General features: G+C 40.5%; 1 protein-coding gene across 4 annotated transcripts in view; it reads left to right on the top strand.

The window, feature by feature from the left end:
• LOC149315959 (SLIT-ROBO Rho GTPase-activating protein 2) overlaps positions 1-21,642 on the top strand; it is a 256,991-nt gene that overhangs the window by 175,412 nt on the left and 59,937 nt on the right. For 3 of the 4 annotated variants that reach the window (XM_089514493.1, XM_089514492.1, XM_089514495.1), the window contains exons 9-11: positions 6,412-6,513; positions 9,413-9,610; positions 21,120-21,204. In XM_089514493.1, the coding sequence (XP_089370619.1) occupies positions 6,412-6,513; positions 9,413-9,610; positions 21,120-21,204 (385 nt within the window). The remainder of the gene's footprint in view (positions 1-6,411; positions 6,514-9,412; positions 9,611-21,119; positions 21,205-21,642) is intronic. The other variant, XM_089514494.1, reaches the window with a different exon arrangement.

The raw sequence follows: 21,642 nt of genomic DNA, 5'->3' as shown, positions 1-21,642 counted from the left end.
TTTAATAAACAGGCACCACAGTCTGGAGTGTGGCTTTGGTGCGGCTTCTGGACTCTTAGGACGCATGCATCATTGAAACACCATACCTCCACTGTGACTTGAAGCAGCTTTATTTTGACTGTCTGTAACAGGCCAGCATATACATTTTCCCCCTCACTATGAGCTTTTCCTATATAACAAGATATCTTATAAAGGTTAAAAATTGTGGCTGCTGGATAGCCAGCCATAAAACTGAAACTTGGTATTTTATTGCATATTCTCTGGTATTTATTGCATGTTTCCTTCAATGAGTGTACCTAGTCCCAAGAGATGGTATCACAGATGCTTTGCATTAGTTCTGTTTGCAGTATTCTTATATATGGAATTCTCTCTGCTTTTGGACACAGCTGCAATATATTAACGTACATGTTGTTGATGTGCCATTGGCTCCCATGTAGAATGGTATTATTTTCTTTAAAGAGACCCATTTTCTCTTTTGATCCATATGACTGTTTAGAAGTAATTAGTATCAGAACTGAAGTATTTGAAGATTTTATTACTTAATTCACTTGCCAGGCTTCTATTTTGTCTATTCACTTTTAATGCTATGTAAATGTTAAATTGCTACAGTTAGCAATCAGTGGGTATTCATTAGGAAGCAAGAATATCTTGGTGATGCAGGCTCATTCAAGAGGTCTGGGCTTACACCATGGAATCCATCTGCTAGTAAATTTCATTTTAAGGATATGTTACAATCAAAAGCATATCTGAGAAATGTCCAAAATTAATTAGCTTTGTACTAATGAATTTTGACACAAACTGTCAAGCAGTTGTCACATTTACTTTCTTTCCGTATATGTTCACTAAATATATAATGACGTTTCAGCATTTTGGACTTGTTGTAAAAAGTTTCAGCATGTCCCATTCATTTTCAATTCATATTTTCAATTTAATAGTATAACCCTATTATTGTATTACTGATAGTGAGGCAAGGAGAATCATGGAGAAATGTTAGGCATCTTATATAGCTAGCTGATCTGCTCACCTACTTATTCCACCATACCATTGTGTGGATTGGTTTTGATTTGTTAGAAACAATGGGACCTGCTTCCTTGTCCATAAACATCTTTTGTTCTGTATAGAAAGAGCAGACGGGAGAAAATGATCAATATGGACCAGCCTTAGCTAGATTATGTGGAAGTGCTTATGTTTTCAGTGCATCCAGGTACTCTTACATACATGTGCATCTGTTTGAGAGTCAAACAAACACACACACAGCCCCCTCCTCCCTTGTGAATACCAGCCAGCCTGCCTCCTGAGAGGAACCTCTCCTGAATGCTGACCTTCCCTCCCTCTTCCCATTGTTCTGGGACTCCTTGGAAGTAGCAGCAGCATCTCCAGCTCAGCCGAGAGATAGGTGCGGCCTGCCTTTCCCCTTAAAAGGGCACTGTCTCAGCCTTCTCCTCCCTTGTGAATACCAGCCAGCCTGCCTCCCGAGAGGAACCTCTCCTGAATGCTGACCTTCCCTTCCTCTTCCCACTGCTCTGGGACTCCTTGGAAGTAGCAGCAGCACCTTCAGCTCAGCAGAGAGAGAGGTGGGGCAGCATCCCCTCGGCCATCCCTCCCTCCCTCACCCTTAGAACCTGGGACGTTCAGAGGCTCTTATAGCTACCCTTCTCCTCTCTCATCTCCCTCATGTCTTGGGATCGTCAACCCATCCCATCCAGCACTGTCGGACTGTACCTTTATTTTTCTGCTTTTCTCTTTTCTCAATTTTCTCTTGCCATCTGTTTTTCACCCAAACCTCTCTTCTCCATGGCTCCTCGCACCTCTCCTTCTCCCTATCTCATCCCTATCTGCCCCCTCCCTATCTCCCAACTCCCATTCTCCTGCGCTCTCTGGAACTGCCGCTCCGCTGCCCCAAAAGCAGTGGCAATTCATGATCTTTTTCTGTCATGATCATTCAATCTTCTCGCCCTCACTGAAACCTGGCTTCCGGCCCACGATACCGCTACCTCTGCTGCCCTTTCTCTTGGCGGTCTCTCTTTTACCCACACTGGCCGCCCTGAGGGTCGCGGAGGAGGGGTCGGCATCTTATTATCAAAGTCCTGCCAGTTTCAGGTTCTCTCTCCACCCCCCAGCTATTCCTTCTCTTCATTTGAATTACACTCCATTAGACTCTTTTTTCCTTTGCAACTTTGGGTTGCCATCATCTATCGTCCTCCTGGTTCAGCGTCTCAGTTTTTCACCGATTTCGAGTCTTGGTTGACATTTTTTCTTTCAGATACTGTCCCCTCCCTGATCATAGGTGACTTTAACATCCACCTTGATGATCCCAAGAACTCCAACCTCTCGCTTCAGCTCTCTCTTAGCTTCCTTCGGTCTCCAACCCCATTCCAACTCTCCAACCCATTCCCTTGGTCACTGTCTTGACTTAGTTCTCCCCTCCAAGTGTGTCGTGTCCGACTACTCGGCCTCTGATTTTCCACTATCTGACCATCACCTACTTTCCTTTACTCTTACCTACATCCCACCTCCCCGTCATACTGTCCTCCGCCAGTTCCGCAATCTTCATTCCCTTAACCTTAACCATCTCACTCAGTCCTTGGACTCATCCTTCGCTTCTCTCAATCTTGGGGACTCTGCTGACTCAGCTATGTCTTTACTGAATTCTACCCTCTCTTCAACTCTTGACAGCTTTGCCCCAGTATCTACGCGCGTGTCCTCCTCTTCCTCTACGACTAGGCCTCAGCCCTGGATCACTCCCACTGTTAGATTTCTACGGTCCTGCTCCCGAGCAGCTGAACGTCTCTGGAGAAAGTCCAGGGAGTGGGCCGACTTTATCCATTTTAAGTTCATTCTTTTATCCTTTTCACGCGCCCTGTCGATGGCAAAACAAGACTACTTCAAATCATTGATCTGCGCCAACGAGAGGCGCCCGCAGCGCTTGTTCTCCTGTTTCAACACACTGTTAAAACCCTCTCCTCCCTCCGTCTCTCCATTATTTTCTCCCTCCGACTTCACCAATTACTTCATTACAAAGATCACTACCATTCGTTCTGAGTTAACTCCTCATGATTTGGCTCCCACCACTAATCTCCTCACCCCTCCTACTAATAAACTCTCTGTGTTTCCTCCTGTTTCTTTGGAAGAACTCTCTTCACTGCTGAACTCATCAAAACCCACCTCCTGCTCTCTTGACCCACTTCCTTCTCGTCTTCTTATCTCTATAGCCCCCTCTTTGTTACCCTCCCTCCTCTATATCTTTAATCTCTCTCTCTCCTCGGGTTCCTTCCCCTCCGTCTTCAAACATGCCTTAGTTTCCCCTATCCTGAAAAAACCCTCTCTCGACCTCTCTTCCTTGGCTAGCTATCGTCCAATCTCTCTTCTTCCTTTTCTCTCTAAGGTGTTGGAACGAGTTGTCTATTCACGCTGTCTTGAGTTTCTTGAAACCAACTCCATTCTGGATCCCTTCCAGTCTGGTTTTCGCCCATGGCACTCCACAGAGACGACCCTTACTAAGATCTTGAATGATCTTTTGCGGGCCAAGGCGAACGGCCTTTATTCTATCCTTGTCCTACTCGATCTGTCTGCGGCCTTCGACACCGTGGACCACTGTCTCCTAATAGATGTACTCTCTGACCTTGGTTTCTTGGGCCTTGTTCTCGATTGGTTCACATCTTACTTGTCACATTGATCTTTTTCAGTGGTCTCGGGTGGTCAGACCTCGTCTTCTGTCCCCTTATCTGTTGGAGTTCCTCAGGGCTCTGTTTTGGGTCCCCTTCTGTTCTCTTTATACACACTCTCCCTTGGCAAACTTATCAGTTCTTTTGGTTTCTCCTACCATCTTTATGCCGATGATACCCAGCTGTACCTTTCCACCCCTAATCTTTCGCCTGAGCTAGAGCAGCAAGTGTCATCCTGTTTAACAGCTGTCTCCCACTGGATGCACCATCGGCGCCTGAAGCTCAATATGTCCAAGACCGAGCTTCTTGTTTTCCCTCCTAAGCCCACCCTTCACTACTCCTTTTCTATTTCTGTCAATAACATCTCTATCCAGCCGGTCCAGGAAGCCCACAGTCTTGGTTTCATATTTGACTCTTTGTCATTTATCCCTCAGATCCAGACTACAGCCAAAGTCTGCAGATTTTTTCTCTACATTATCACCAAAATCCGTCCATATCTCTCAGCTTCTACCGCAAAGACACTGGTCCATGCCCTAGTGGTCTCACAACTAGACTACTGTAACCTCCTCTTGGCAGGGCTTCCACTCTCTCATCTCCACCCATTAATTTCTGTTCAGCATTCAGCTGCACACATTATTTCACTCGCTCACCATTATGATCATGTCTCCCCTCTGTTGTCCTCCCTTCACTGGCTCCCTTTTCCTTTCCGCATCAGGTACAAACTCTTGCTACTCACCTTTAAAGCCCTGCATGGGCTGGCCCCTCTTTATTTAAGCAATCTTCTCTCTCCCTACATCCCTACTCGCACTCTCTGCTCTGGTAGCCAAAGTCTCCTCTTTCAACCCAGGATCTCTTCTGCCCCATCCCGGATCCGTCCCTTCTCTCTTGCTGCCCCTCATTCCTGGAACCTTCTTCCTCTGCATGCACAGCTCATCACTTCCCTAACCAGCTTTAAGGCTGAGCTGAAAACCATATTGTTTAGGGAAGCATTCTCAGGGAATTTGTGATTGTCATCTGGCTGTCTGACAATATTTGATGTGATGTGATTTGTTTGATATTTGATGTCTTTAATTTGTTTTTTCTTTTCTATATGGTAATTTTAACTATTCCTCTTTTAATTGTTATTATTTTAGAATGTACGCCTTGGGCAGGCTTTTATATTCTCTCTAATTTTACCAACTTTGTACAGCGCTGTGTATAATTACAGAGCTTTAGAAATAAAGTTTAATAATAATAATAACACACACACACACTTTAGCCATTTCCATAGCATCATATTGTTGCTTTGAACTTTGCCCAAACACACATTCAAGAATGCTTTAAAATAGTATTCAGAACACTTGAGTGGCAACATAAGAATCTGAAATTTGGTATAGTATCCAAGGCTGTTTCTTTAAACTTTTGTTCACTCCCCTTAATATTTTCAATTTGCACAGAAAGTGGCAGATAAAGATACTGGCTGCATTTGGATAATCATATCTCAGTTTAATTATATGAACTAGCTTCTCACTGATGCATACATCCTTTTTGTTTCTTTGGCGCGGTACAGACTGGCCTTTTGCGCTGTGCACCAACCACCACTCCCTAACCCTAGGTACGTGTGGGGGCCACCATGATTGCACAGCCCCACCCACACATCGCACGTGTCAGTGACGTTGCAGCTGTGCAGCGTCCAAATAGCGCTGCATAGCTGTGATGGCACCGTGCTGTCCTATTGCGCTTTGCTGCGTTGCAGGTGTGCAGCAAACAGAAGCTGCTTCTAAGCACTTTTTTTGCTGTGCAGCAGTACTGCACCATTTGGTTGCTACGGTAACGCTGCGCAGCAAAGAGAGGCAGCCCCAGCCCACCTTTTGCAGGCGGTATGTACCGCACCTTTCTTTGGATTGTTGCTGTTGTTGTGTGCCCTCAAGTAGTTTCTAACCTATGACAACTCTAAGATGAACCTATATATCATGGAGTATTCTTGACAATATTTGTTCAGAGAGGGTTTGTGTTTGCCCTCTTCTGTGGCTGAGAGAGTGTTACTTGTTCAGGATCACTCAGTGGTTTCTGTGGTTGGTCTGGGAGTTTGAACCTTGGTCTCCGGAGCCATAGTCCAGTGCTCAAACCACTATTAAATCAGGAAGCTTGTAATTAACCATGATTCACTGTTCTATCAAAACTAAGAAACAGTGGTTACCAGCTTTGGATTTTAAGATATGGTTTGAAGTTTGCATATTCCAAACTGTTGACAGTAATTTCCTAGAAAAGAAACTTATGTGTACTAGTTCTAATGGAGCACAGGTTATTTTCCCTTCATCCTTATAGAATTATTCTACTGATCTATCAGGTTACTTGCATTTAATTTTTGAAACTATGGAATTTGTTTTAGTTACATAGGGCCCGAACAGACAGGCCAAAATAAAGCTGCTTCGGGTCACTTTGGAGGTTTGCTGTTTAAATGACACATGCATCTTAAGAGGCTAGAAGCTGCACCAAAGCCACACTCCAGTCCTAAGGACTGGAAGACAGCTTTGGCGCAGCTTCCGGCCTCTTAAGATGTGTGTGTCATTTAAACAGCATACCTCCGAAGTGGCCAGAAGCAGCTTTATTTTGGCCTGTCTGTTCAGGCCCAAACTTTGTAGTCTGCTTGCAAAACCTTGTCCCACCTGCATATCTCATCTAGATGGTCAAGCCAGACCAGACAAAAACTGAAGAAGTGGGGCTAAATGTTCATATTGCTTCAGAAGTGCAATTTCTTTGTTAGGTCTCCCAACTATGTGCCCAGCAACCTGTGCAGAGTGAGTTGGTGCAGAGATGTCAGCAGCTGCAGTCTAGGCTATCCACTCTGAAGATTGAAAATGAAGAGGTAAGTTCACAAACTCTATGCCACTCAGCAATTTCTGTGATAGTATCTTCTTTGAAAAAAATCTTGGCTTTTTTTCCATTGTCTCATTTGTTTGTTTCATGATGTGCACAACAAACTGGGGAAAATGGTAACTGAGAACATGAAAGTAGTAATCAGTATCTTCATACAGAAATTTCTGAGGAAGCCTATTGTTATTTTATAAATGTCCATCCTTTTTGTGTAGCTGCACTGAAAACAGTAACATTTTAATATGAACTATCACATTGTGAGCATATTTAATCTTTTTATTACATCTCTAGAATTTGTTTCAGTTTAGGCTTTAACATTAATTGAAAAGGCATAGTTTCTATGTGATGTAATGGAGTACCGGTTCGTTATTTTCAGAGGTCTTGAGAGATACAACACAGCTATGTTCTTCAGAATTACTCTGGTTAATGTGAAATAGGTATTGCTTGGTATGAAAGCTGACTTATAATAACAGCCCCCAAATAGCAGGATATTTGTAAAGCAGAGGTCATTCCATATTAGAAGAGGAAAAGTTCTAATACCTTCCTAGAGGTGGTTGTGGTACATTAACAGAAATTAAGGGTTTGTGGGTATGTTTAGCACTTACCAGTACATACCTGGATACATTTGAATGTTTCTTTCTTAGGGTTAGTTTTATTGATATATATGCAATATATATATTGTATATATTACAATAGCTCAATATTTGTTGTTGCTGTGTGACTTCAAGTAGTTTCTGACTTCGGTGACCGGAAGGGAAACCAATCACAAGGCTTTCTGGGCAAGATTTACTCAAACTAAAACAATTCCAGTAGTCCAAAATACCATGGGGAGTTTTTCAGGGAGAAAAATAACAGACTCTTACTCTGTCTGTGAACATTAGGGTTCCACTATGTCATATGCTCCAGCAGTCTCATCTGGCATTGGCTAAATTGTCACGCCTGATGACTGTCCAGAATATGTTGCTCTCTTCCTACCTTGACATGCTTGCACAAAATTGCACTAGCATAAAACCATAGGATCACCTTCGTGCCTCTGGGATGTGCATTTAAAGGGTGGATTCATTGTCCACATTGGTCTTTGTACTGGAGAATCTAGTGTGTGATCCTGGGCTTTGCTGTACTCCCAACCTGCTTTTCCGTTTAAAGGGCAGCTTTCTGTTTAATGTGGTAGGTGTACAGCCAAGGAATGGCTTAAAAACGTTTAGTTGTGTGGCCCTTAATTGCTTTTTATATACTGTATATTCTCAATTGCAAGTCAACCTCATGTATAAGGTAAGGGCAGGTTTTGGGACCACAGTTATGGATTTTGAAATGACCCATGAATAATTCAAGGGGAAAACCTAGGGGCATGTAACAAAGGATGTAAAGGAAGAAGGTGATACCAAAGAACATACAAAATTTCAGCAGGCATAACTGTTTGTGTTCATCCTAAAGGCTGGATGGATGAGGAGGGAACTACACTAAATAGTGACTATGTAGTGTGTGGGAGAGGTAACCTAACACAAGTGAGACTAAGAAAATGCACACATGTCAAAAAGGATGAAAAGGCAAAACAAAGAAAATGGTGGCTACATTAATTATAATTATATCTTTTAATTTCAGTGTGATAAATTTGCCTGATTTTAACTCAGAAAAGCTGACAAACATACAGAAATATCTTATTCAAATCCTTCAAACCCAATTCCTCTTGGCTCTACTTTGAGGGGAAGTGCCAGAGAGTTGCCACCACTGCTATTTTCCCACCCAGATATTTGAAAAGGTCAGAAGTGGCAAAATGACAGAAAGACTAAAGGGCTTAAATGCTTCTTTTAAGTACTCACAGGATGGACTCTCCTTTCGCCATTCCACTCAGAGAATGGGATGGTTCTTCTTCTTCTTTTAATAAGAGTTAAAGGTATTCAGATTATTTACATTGATCCGTGGATATGTCAACTGAGGGTTTTTTGGATCAATTATTTTGCTGAAATTTCTAAACTTATACATAAGTATATACAGTATGTATAAAGTGCCAGTACAGTTCAGTGTCACTAGCTTTAGACTGGAAGCTAAGCAGGTCATGGCTGGTTAGTACTTGAACAGGATGCTGCCGGGGTAATATCAAGGATTTCCAGGCAAGGCAGCGAAAGAACTCTGCCTGAAACCTTGAAGGGACACTGCTGGTCAGAGTTGACAATACTAGACTAGGTGGATTCAGTAAAGGTATATTCCCTGCATTTCCTGTCTGTGAGGTAAAAATGGGTCTACAATAGCGAGAGAGATGGAAAATGGGTAGGCGGAAGTTTCAACAGAAAGGCTACTGGCAAAGGTCAAACACCTACCCCCTTCAAATTTCAGCACACATTTTTTTCACCCAAAGAAGCAGTGCATCTGACAGTGGGTTCAACATTTCATTTTGGAAAGCTGCAGCACAACATGTCACTTGGCCCTCAGTTCAGTGAGACTTATTCCCAGGTTAGTGTAGTCCCTAGTACTGAAGCCTCAGTCTCCCACCAGCCTCTTCGTAAAATATGAGCATAATTAGTTGTGAAGTCAAAGGCATTTATGGCCGGCATCAATAGTTTTTTGTGGGTTTTTCGGACTATGTGGCCATGTTCTAGAAGAGTTAATGGCCACATAGCCCAGAAAAACCACAAAAAACTATGGATGCCGGCCATGAAAGCCTTCGATTTCACAACTAATTATGTTCATATTTTATGAGCTCTTGTAGAACATGGCCACATAGTCCAAAAAAAACCCAAACGCTATAATTTGTTGTGTTGATGCTGTGTTTGGACACTGCCAACACTGTCAGCTAGGGCAACATGAATTGACAATTGACATGGTGCAGTGTATATCTTGGTTCTCTCCTCCTCCCCCAGTTTTTCACTCCTTCCTTGTTTTTTATCTGCCAGGTGAAGAAGACAATGGAAGCCACACTACAGACTATTCAGGATATTGTTACGATTGAGGATTTTGATGTCTCTGACTGCTTCCAGTATAGCAATTCCATGGAGTCTGTAAAATCAACAGTCTCTGAAACTTTCATGAGCAAGCCAAGCATTGCTAAGAGACGGGCCAATCAGCAGGAGACAGAACAGTTCTATTTCACAGTAAGAGACCTGATTTTTAATACACTTGGGGCAAAACAAACACATGCTGGAGACAGAAAACTGTATGTTTCTCACACACACTTTAGCTAACAAGCTATGAAAATTGTACTTATAGTGAATAATGAGAATGATCCACTACAGGATCAGTGGCTATTTGACTTTGTTTGACTGTCCTGTTCTGTTTCCCCTGCTCGAGAATTTAGATTAATTGTATCTTATTTAGAACTTGTATGTGAACAAAAATAATGATACATCTAACCCACACAACCTTGGAAAAGTTCTTTATTGACAGTTCATAAACTGAACTCGTTGCAGGTTTAGATGGGAGGAAAAGATACAAAAGCTGATAATGGACTGAAGCAGACGGCCCTGAAGGAGCGGCTTGCCACTTCCCCTTTAAACGCCAGGTTGGAGCCATGGTAACCATATACCATACCCCCAACCCAGCTTTTTGCTGGCACAAAAAGAAGCAGCAAAATGCCTCTGCTTTTTGAGCTGGCAAAAAGCCTGCTTTTCTGCCGCCGCTATGGCTTTTTGGTGCTCCTGGGACATGTGGTGTATAAACGCTCCACCGCCAGAGTGCTGCAAAGCTGCCTACCATGTGGGCAGGCGGGCAGCATGATGCCAGCTTGGGGGCAACATCAGAAAGTGCGGTGTCTAAACACCATGTTCTGATACTTCCCCCAAGCTGGCGCAAAGGGGCAGTCTGTTTTGCCCCAATGATAGCTTTAAATGATAATGCCTCTATTAGCCAAATACAGTGGGTCCTTGTTATCCGCTGAAGTTTGGTTCCAGGATTCCCCGTGGATAACAAAATCTGTGGATGCTCAAGTCCTATTAAATATAATGGCATAGCAAAATGATATCCCTTATATAAAATGAAAAATCAAGGTTTGCTATTTGGAATTTATACTTTTTTGAATATTTTCAAGCTATGGATGACTGAATCTGTGGATTAAAAAATCTGTGGATAAGGAGGGGCAACTGTAACACTTTTGTTAAAATTTCTGCTACCTTCATATCTACACATTGTTTCTATATACATCTTTGTAATGTCTTCCTATAAAATGGACAATAACTTGGTGTCCTAATCCAGTTAAGAGCACAAGTCACATGGAAGTAGCCTGCAACAACTGTATGATGAATGTCATGTGTAGTTGGATATAGTATGAACACTACTCTTCACATAGGATTTTGTAAAACACTGGGATCTTTCTGACTATTTGTTTCAGGACATTAAGCATCTTTACTCACCCACCCACCCACTTTACTCTTTTTTTCTCTGCTCTGACATCTGATTGGTGGAAGTTCAGATTTTAAAAAACAGCCACTATGCTATAATATTCAAAGTGTTGGATTTGGGATTCGAGGTTTCCAGGTTCTCGTCCTCACTGTCCCATAAAATGCATTTGGTGACCTTGGGCCAGTTTCTGTCTCAAATTAATCTACCTCACACGGTTGTTAGAGGATAAAATGGGAAGAAAGCAAGCCATGTATATTGCCTTTAGCTCATTGAAAATATAAGTAATTAAGAAATAATGATAGGAACAAAAAATGATTGGATTAGAGCATGTATATAGAAGCTTCCTCATACCCACCACTCTGTAACTGGTCATTCTAAAATAGATATCACAATATTTGTAAGTGTTTATTCCTCCTTGCTACTTTTAAAAATTTACTGCATATTGTGTAAATTACTTTGGTGAACAGTTGTTGGGTCTGTTCTAGGAATAGATTGAGGTTTTTTTCTTATTATTCTTTTAGACAAGCATTCAAACACTTCAAAAGCCACATCAGATTATAAGGTCTGCTTCGAAGATGAATTTATTAGGAAAATGTAGGTGGGAAATGTGATCCACTTCAGAGGCAATTGATGCCTCTTTCCTGAACAAATGCTTACTTAATTGAATCCCCAAGTATTGTTTTTGGACTGACGAAGAGAATAATTCCTATATCAAAATGAGCAAGTACTAATTTTATTTATACAAGGTTCTTTACTTCACTAGCTTTAAGTATCATGTTTGCACACAGTGAATGGCAATACAGTAATATCAAACATCTACATTCAGGAAATGTCTACCTTCCTTATGCCATATATTTGCACCTAGGATAAATGAATAGGGATTGTAAGAGCCTGATATATAAAGTAGCCCCCTTGATTAAGACATGTGAGTGTCTTTCCATATTTAGGCTTATAAATATCCCTAATAAGACTTTCTAGCTTTAGCTTAAAACCATAAGATCCCTTGTTCATAAAAATAGGTAGTGAAAGAGCATTAGTGTGTTTGTGGGGGGGGGGGGGGGGTGATGCAAAGAACAAAGAAAAAGAGTAAAATTTTGCATTTTAATATGACACCCATGTGGCAAGAAGGTAAGAGATGAGCTGCTTTGAACATATGTGCAGTACCCCAGGGTGGGTCTAAATTAGACCTTATACATTTGACATTGTAAAGGTTTTATGTCCTTTGACACTTTTTTCCAGCAGTCACATTAATGCATTGTGGGAGCTTTATTCAGTATTGCACTGAAATGTCAGTTTGCTGCAATTAGATCATTGAGGCTGTTTTCAGTAGACATCTGAAAGTATGCTAAGACTTCATTATGATCTGTTAAATCTAACTACAACACTTACACATCCTGGTAATTTTTAATTTGATTTGATACACTTTTTTCTTTTTCTTTTTTGTTTTTTGGCCTGAGTTGGTATTGTAGAGTCCAGCCATAAAATACAACTCTGAACAGACATTCTTGGGACTTTAGTTATTCTGAGGTTAGTGATGCTTACTTCCAGGTGTATGAGATTGAGGTCAATGTACAGGTGTAACTGTGCCAACGTTTCCTCTCATCTATGACTTGTCAGAATCATAGCTTGAACGTTTATGTGTAGGACTTTCTTTATACATATAGTTCTGAATGTGCAAGGGTGTGTGTCATAGATTAACCCTCACCCAAGCAGATGGGACATTTTAGGACACACACCATGTCACATTTTGTTATGGAATTTACAATGGAGACATTTTCTTTCATTGTCACCTGAAGAATTGTAAACAATGGTCCCAAATTTCAGTCACTTAGCATACATAATAATGTTTTCAGTCAATCAGTCAGTCATATTTCTGTTCCACTTTAATTTCCCAAAAGTGGGACTCAAAGCCAATTACAGAATAAAAAGAGATACAAATAAAAAAACACATATAGCTGAATGCATAGAAAGTTATGCTTAAAACAATATTAAATGTAACACTAAAACATAGAACCCATTAAGTAATACAATGAGTTTACAAACATCTGCTGGAATAGAAAAGTCTTCACTTGACTGCAGAAACATAACAAGGAGAGAGCCAACCTAGCCTCCATAGGAAGGAAGCATGTAAGAGCAGATGGAGATCGCCTCCCACGTTCCTATCAAATGTGCCTTTAAAAGTAGTGGAAATGAGAGAGGCTCTTCCCTCAAAGATTTTATTGATTGGGTAGGTTCATATCTTGGACCCAAGCCATATACTGCTCTATACATCATAACCAGCACCTTGAATTATGCCCAGAAATTAACCAGGAGGCTGTGGAGCTTTTGTAATGAAGGAGTGTGTGTGTGTTTTTTTTAAAGTAAAACAATGGCTGGGACAAAAATTATCCCAGCAAATCTTTTTTCTTTTTAAGGAAAATTAAATAGCAGGGTTGATAGCCAGTAGAGAACAAATATTCCAGCTCAAGTGAATATATGTTTCCTGGTTTGAGTGTTTGGGTACTGTGCAGTACTTTCAACAGTCCTTTGGACATAGTGCATAATGCACTAGAATTGTCATTGGGATCAAAATGGATCCCATTTTAAAGTACTCTACGAAGAGAGACAGACATACCAAACCAAACTGGAAAAGGGTTACAGAACTACTTCGCTAGTCCAGGCAGGTATTTTGACAGAAATACCGGTGAATGTAGGCTTGATAAGGTGGTACAGGAGATTATCACACATGCTTAATTCCTCTTGTTTTTCCAATGGGACACACATACATTTAACTTCAAAATGGGTCTTACAACATTCTCCCATATACAACCTGGGCTTACACCCCCTTAAGTTTTTCTGTCCATTACAATTATATAACGAAACATCCATCACAGGTAAGGGTTTCTATGTACATAAGCCAGAAAAGTGTGATAAAAAGGTACTGGGTTTCAAATAACAATAGGTTGACACAAGACACAGAACTACCAGAGGAGGACAGTGAAAAATGTGAAGCTATAGGAGTCTTCAGAATGAATGGACTTTATTTTCCACCCAGAGTTATGTCAGACATTGCAAAGAAGAGTTTGAAGGGAGTAGTTGCAGATTCTTCTTGAAAAACATTCCAGTTTAGCAGTAAACACTTGATATTACAGGCTTGTTGCTGTATTCTCAAACAAAAGTCTCTTTCAAAGCAGCGTGGAGGAACAAGGTATAAAGGGGAAGATAAATTCGTTTTCAGAATTAGTTACTTCCTGTATGTGTTAACTTAGAAAGTCAATGCAAGACAGTCTTTTGCTTTGTTTTGCACCCTCTGACAGGAACAATAATTATATGTACAATGCATAACTTTTTTTCTTTCAATATCCAGTGAAAAATGTCAGGTCAAAAAAATATTGAGTACTTTGCAGCTTTGCACTGTGATACATGGTATGAATTTCACAGAGAATTTCAGTTCTTTTCCATGGTTATTTCTTAGACTTTCAATAAATAACAGTTTAGAGGTTGTAGGAGAAAGAGTGACTACTATTAACGAAAATGAAATTATATCTTGGTGGTTGGTAAACATGCTTAAGATTTGGGTAATCCTCATTTGCCATAACCCACTTTCTAGTTTCAGACCTCTTGCTCCTATCCATGTATGTGTTATAGGAAGAAGGTATACTTATAGTAAAAACAGACATTTAAAGAAAGGGTGATAGTGATAGTTAAATGAGATCACTTGTAATAATACCAATACCCTATAGAATCCGTCATCTCTCACAGTACTTTACAGAAATAGATTATTAATCTACAAGATTTTTAAAGTTCACAAGATTTCTAAAAATATTATTCATAACTATGCCTGTATTCAGTATCATGATGGCTAAAAAAATCAATTTACTATTTTCTCTCTCTCATAATCGACAGTGCAGTGTTGTAATGCTCTGGTATCCCCCAGTGGTTTCTAGGAATATTTTTGCTCAAGCTCGGTGTCTGCCTGAGCTTTGTTGCTGCTTTGTTTGCTTTTTTTTTTTAAAGGAGCTTATCTATATAGATCAAAGAGAAAGAATTAAAGATCTGGTCATATGACAGAAGGCATTTCCATATAGCCTGGAAAGCATAACACTGTGCCTTGCCAGCAAAGTGGGAAGATTCACATTGGTTTACACATCACCCTATTTTTCCCCCTCTGACAGCTGCTTTCTACTGGTAAATACCAAAGTGGGGGGGGGGGGGTGTAGCTGTGTAGCTGTGGAGAGGACTGATGGTAAGATTCCTGTGGTATAGGATAACACATTCTTCCATCAGAGAACTTGACAGCAGAGAAACTTGTGATTTCAGGCTGTCTTTGCCTGCTTCTATTTGACTTTGAGTGGATTATAGCAAGACTAGTGGTATCATCTTGATATTCAAACTATACATTCGGAAAGGTTAAGTTGCTTGTATACATAGGTGCATGATGGCAACACCATAAAATGGAAAACCTGTCACTAACAAGAAGATGCTGTCAAGCAAATAAGGGATGCGGTGGCTCAGTGATTAAGACGCCAATTCTTATGATCCAAAGATCAGAAGGTTGGCAGTTTGAGGCTCGAGTGCTGCATGATGGGGTGAGTTCCTGTCACTAGTCCCAGCTTCTGCCAGCCTAGCAGTTTGAAAGCATGCAAATGCAAGTAGATAAATAGGTACCACTTTGGTGGGAAGGTAACAATGTTCTGTGCAGTCATAATGGGCACATGGCCACCAGAGTAGTCCTCGGACAACACTGACTCTTCAACTTAGTAATAGAGATGAGCAGCCTACAGTCGGTTACGCCTAGACATTCATGTCAAAGGACTATCTTTACCTTTACCTTTACTGTCAAACAAAATTAATCTCATACTGTTGATTCTCTGCATCCATGGATTCAGTCATCCATGGCTTGAAAATATTTGTTTGAAAAACAAAATCGAAAAGCAAACCTTGATTTTCTCATTTTATATAAAGGGCACCATTTTACTACCCCACTATATATAATGGAACACAAGCATCCACAGATTTTGATATCTACACGTGGTCATGGATCCAAAGCCTAGCAGTTACAAAGAGGCCACTGCAATCTGCAAATGACTTCTAGCCCAATCCTGCACTGACATATTGATGTCTAAAATTCGGTAAAGCTTTACCTGTTGGTATTATGCTAAGTGTTAAAGCTTAGGACCCCAGTTATAGCCCATTATCTCATACTCTGGTCTATAAAAAACTGGTGCCATGGATGACCTAGTTTCACTTATATGTGTTCAGAGATAGGGACAGCAGTTGAAGAAGTGCTTGACCAGTTTCCTTGCTCAAGAAAATCAACAAAAGATAGCCAGGAAAATGTAAAATAAAATACTAGTTACAACCCAGACTGAGCATCAGTGAAATTAGGTCTTGCATGCTCTTTCCTTCTCTTCTCTTCTGGGCACAAGGAGAGACAATTAGAAATGAGCTACCTGCCTTAAAGCAAACTTTAGTTTACTACTGCATTCATATGTGACAAACTATGATTCTCTCAAGCCACAGTTTGACCACAAACCAGCATAAGACTGAACTCTTTGTTCTGATCTCTGGGCTACATTCTGGGGTTCGTTCTGTGTGTGTGCCTTTTTTTTTAACAATCTCCACATAGCTACTTAATAATTTTAAAGTTCAGAATCTCACCTTGTACTTTAAATTCGCTCTAGGCAGGCGATCTGTCATGTCTTATTATCAGGTGGTTATTTGTTTTAATGGGGCCTTGACTGACAGCAGGGAGTAAGCCATTGAACTGTGAACATGGCTGTGATGAAAGGTTTCTCTAATCACTGCACTTTGGCATTGTGTTTCCTGTATTTCTCAAGATAGTGTGGGTTGATTTGAATTCTCATTTAAATCTTACATTTCTTGGCAGTTGTGTTAATTTTGTACTAAACAATGTGGTTAATTTCAAGACCTCCTGAGAGCTTATGGGTTAAGATTGTTTTTTGTTTAAAAGTCCATATTGATAATACTTGACAGTAATTTTTCTTCTCCTTCCTTTTCCTCTTCATTGCTGTGATTTTTGGACAGTTTGGCCTTTAAAGAGGTGTATTTAACACTGATTATTTTAACTACACAAAGTCATAATCTGTAATGCTGTAATTAACTGGCACAGTGAAGTCTAAAATAATTCATCCTAAGATTAAATGAGGAATAAATGTGCAGAGTGTCACTAATCTAAGATATCAAGACACTTTGGTATTTAATGAACTTTACCAGATAATAAGATTAAATTATGACTGAGAGTCTTTCTAGAGAACTCATTTCAAGTTCCTAATAGTAATTTATATAAAACATATTCTAAACCTTCTTACAACTGGCATTTGCAAGGTTTTTTTTCTATCCATATGTAAAGAACAATGAGCTAGGAAGTGAGTAATGTATGTTCAAGCACAGTACATTCTAAGCTGTGACGAAGGACTTGAAATGCTTTGTGTCTAGAACATGGACCAGTTCAGTGTTCATGTGTGAAGGGCCTCCAGGCAAGGTGCTCTAGATATGCCCTGAGCATCACCCTCAAAAACGTGGTGAGAGACAAGTAATTGTAGTGGAAGTAATGCAGCTCAGTGCTATGAAGGGTACTGCCAAACAAGGCAGCTGACACTAGATTTTCATTATACCTAATGTCTCTGGGACCCATGTTCAGCAGCATTGGTTATGCAACCTCCTGCTACTGTGCACATGCCACCCTATTCAGGGATGCTCCAACTGCAGTGACACCACAATTTTCAGTACCAAGTAGTCTGATGCAATTGGTCCAATTTCTGTAAGATCATTCACCATTCTGGGACGATACTGATGACCACAGTTGTGATAGCAGAGCTGGTATAAATTGCAGAATCCAAGTACATTTTGTTTCATTCCTGTGTTGACTGTAGGTACTGAAAATATTTCAGCTTTGGCTAGGTAGCTTCTATGTATAGCTTTCCTCATTTTTCCATTGTCGTCCACATACAGCAAAGAATATCCTGATATCAGCCTAATTTTGATATCACCCTATCTGCCTCATTGAATGTGGTTTGCCAGGATTTTCCAGTTACCAAGCTACAAATTCATGCATGTGCCATCAAGAATTCAGCTGCTCCCTCAGAGTCATGGCAGAGTTTGAACCTTGAATCTGACAGCCTTTGGGATGCAACTTCTGTGAGACAATTCAATTTTCAGAACAGTTCTCTATGTGTGAGAGCCCTGTTAGAAAATACTTGTTGAGTAAAATACTGGTTGAGGACAGGTATTCCTTCCCCAGAGACGACAACATCATCATAATCATCATCATCCTACACTATAGTCCGCTGGTTCTTCTGGCTTTCTTGCACACCAATACTTTGACTGAAGTCATCCCGCTGCTCCCTTTTCCTCTCACTACCCCCTACTAACCCACTTTCCCCTCACCACCCCACTGGGGACGTACCACCCACTTTGGGAATCACTGATTTAAACTATATGCTATAGTTAAACTATATGCTATACTAGGGAAGCATATTCCAGAAAATGGAGAAAGTCACCATATAGATAACTTGCTTCATGGTTACTGCCAGAATCTGCATGTTCCAGTACAGATAGCAAGGCTTCCTTCCCTGACTCTAGCAAGGATATGTGTCTGTATAAAGGAAGTCAATTTATCTGATACTTTGTCTCAAATTGTTCAGTTGCTAGTCAGCAGCCAGTGGAGGTGCTTCAACACCATTATATTATTAGTACAGTTTGATGACTATTCACTGTCTAAGCATAGCATTTTGTATTAGCTGGTGCAGCTACACCTAATACAAGAGTGGTCTCACATCAATGGTATTACAGTGCTCTAAGCATGAGATTGCCAGTACTGACTACTTAATGCCAAGGACTTTCATAATGGCGATTTTCCACTATGGATTCTAGTACTAGTGATTCCATTCTCATCTCTGGCAGGGGGAAAAATATCTGTAATGCCTGGCCAGTGTATAGCACTTTTCAAATGCCCTCAGAATTTTTTCACAGTGTACAGATCAAATGATTGCATTCATTTGGAATCATTACAAAGACTCAATCCGTCTCAGAGTGAACAAGGATTCATGTATTCCTGGGTGATGCTAGAGTGTGCAGGAGTAAAAACTACATGTGTGATATCACAAATAACCATTCAGAATATCAGTTGCAGGTGAAGAACCAGTGGTTCTTGTTGTCTAAAAATAGGGTTAAAATGTATTTAAATTACTCTAGCTGCAACGACACTATTGTAGTATATTGTTCACAAATTTCTTTCATTGTTTCAGATCTTCTGCAGTTTTAAAATATGGCATCAATTTATTTCTGCAATATGATTTTTATTAAACATGGACTGCATTGTTATTTTACGCTCATCCTTGTAAATCTATAGACATTATAAAGGTGGGGAAAGATTATCTTAGGAGAGAAACAGATGATGGAAAAGGGGTGGCTCTATGCTGCCCCTTTGAGTACCAGATCAGGGCCACAGCAACCGCACCCCACAGCCCGGATCCAGCATTTTCCTGGCACAAAAAGAAGCAACAGAAAGCCACTCCTTTTTGCTCTGGGGAAAAGGCACCCTTTCCACTGCGGCAGCATGCAGCATCTAAAGGCCACACCGCCAAAATGCCACAACACTACCACCATGCAGTTGCCTGGAGTGGTTTCATGGCATGTTCCCAGCAGCTTGGGGCATGCGTTGTGCACACAGCATGGCCTCAAGCCGCCAGGAACGTGCCACATTTTGCCTGTCTTTTTTCCTCCTTAGTTAGACATTAACTACTGCTCATTTTATAGTGATGTGATTAGGCAAGTGGTATGGTAATTATGAATCCAGAGGAGTCAAAAATTGGTAGGAAAATCCTACTGTATCAGGAAAAACTGTTGAATATGGGTGAGCTCTGTATTTTATTTCTTGAAATGTATTATCAAGTGCTGAGAGAGGGATCACAGTATGTGATGTATAAAATGGAGAGTGAGAGGTTAAGAATGCAGGAGAGAGCATGCCTTTCTATTTTTAAAAAAAAAACTGAATCTTTACATTGCATGTCAGCGTCACATGAAAGACATTTATATCTGTGTTTTGACTGTGGAGTGCCTATTGTACAGCTTTTTCAGGCGTTCAATTACTAATTTGGATTCATAGTTTGGAAAGAGAGAACTCGACTGGTCAGTAGACAATAGAATCACAGAGTTGATAAGGGCCCTTAAGGGTGACTTCTCCAATTGCCTATAAATCCTTTTTTTTAAGAAGAAAGAAAGAAACATACATACATACATACATACATATACATACATACATAAAAAAAAACCCTCTGCTTGCTGCCAGCCAATCTGTGCTTAAAAAACTCTCTTTTGGTCAAAGCCATTCAAGCATGATGATTGGATTGATGTGATATCATTCCCAGTTCATCTGATGGGTCTGGGGACAAAAATTGACCCTTGCCTCTGCAGTTACCCTGCCCTGCCATTGAGTACTTCATGGTCATTGCCTTCATGCCCTTCTTATCCCCTTCCAGAGGCACATAGATGGGCTCTGTGGAAGCAGGATACTGGACTAGATGGTTCTTCATTGATCCAAGAGGTTTGTTTAGCATTACGTATGCATTATGAATTACGGTTTGTAAGTAACAACTATTATTGCGGTCTAGTGGTTATAAGTAGATCCTTTTTGCACCTTGCATGATCTGTATTGGGTGGGAATTGATTACTTGTGAGTGTGTTATTTTTCTTTCAGTTCCTTTTTTTTTTTTTTTTTTTTTTTTGCGGGGGGGACTATCAGTGGGGCAAGACCCCTACGAATATACTACTTTAGTAACAGAGGTATAACCAATACATTTTGCAGTATTCACTGATTAGCAGCCCAGATGATAGTGCTAAGTCCATTTTGAAATCTGCAGAATGTAGCAGAGGAGAGTAAGTGTGAGGGCTGTTAGATATTAAGACTGGCTGATACTGTGTTCATCTGATGCAAAGCCTCAGTCTCTGATTAAGAACTAAACTCTACTTTACAACTCTGTGTTAGGTTGGGCTGTATGTTAGGTTTGGTGTGTCTATGTGATAGGTATTGGCATATATGGTATTCCTACTGCATAGGAAATATGGTTGTTTGATTTCCCTTAAGCTACTTATTCCAGTTGTGTGTGGCAAAAAGAAAAGAAAAAAGAAACAGAAACAGAGTTTCCTGACTGTCTTGATTCATTCTGGACTCTTGTTCCATTGTCCTTCTGTATTTGCAAAATCAGTATTGACCCTTGTTTCTCTCTCTACCTGCCCCCCCCCCCCCTTTAAAATCTCCACTAGAAGTTGAAGGAGTATCTGGAAGGCAGGAACCTCATCACCAAGCTTCAAGCCAAACATGACCTCCTCCAGAAGACTCTGGGAGAAAGTAAGTCTTGGAATTGCTTATCATTGGTCAGCCTATCCCTTATAATTACTGAATTAGGCAGCTGACTGAGCATAACCATCTTGGATTATCGATGCTAAGTGGACAAAGTCATGTTTTATGGATTTATTATTCCATCTCTACAGTGCTACTTAAGTAATGGTGAAATGGAAGTGCTTAATGAGCCAATAATGTGCATCATCTATTTGTTTAAATGAAGCATATGCCCATTCCTTTCCCTCCCTTGTTTCCCCCACTCATTCCACCATTTCTGCAGAAGCAAACTAAGGAAATCCTTACAGCTATTTTTTGCCCTCCTCTTGGCATGCAGATATTTTATCCTTTAGGAAGCTGCTTTTATCATCAGATTAGCTTGTGTTTCAGTTCTGTAATTAGCTTTATAAGTAAACTAAGAAGAACAGGGTATTGTTTAGATAGATT

Source organism: Sceloporus occidentalis, unplaced genomic scaffold (assembly GCF_023333645.1).
Source record: "Sceloporus occidentalis isolate IW3139 unplaced genomic scaffold, rSceOcc1.0.p SCAF_3, whole genome shotgun sequence".
Lineage (NCBI taxonomy): Eukaryota > Metazoa > Chordata > Lepidosauria > Squamata > Phrynosomatidae > Sceloporus > Sceloporus occidentalis.
This window is presented reverse-complemented; position numbering and strand designations above follow the sequence as displayed.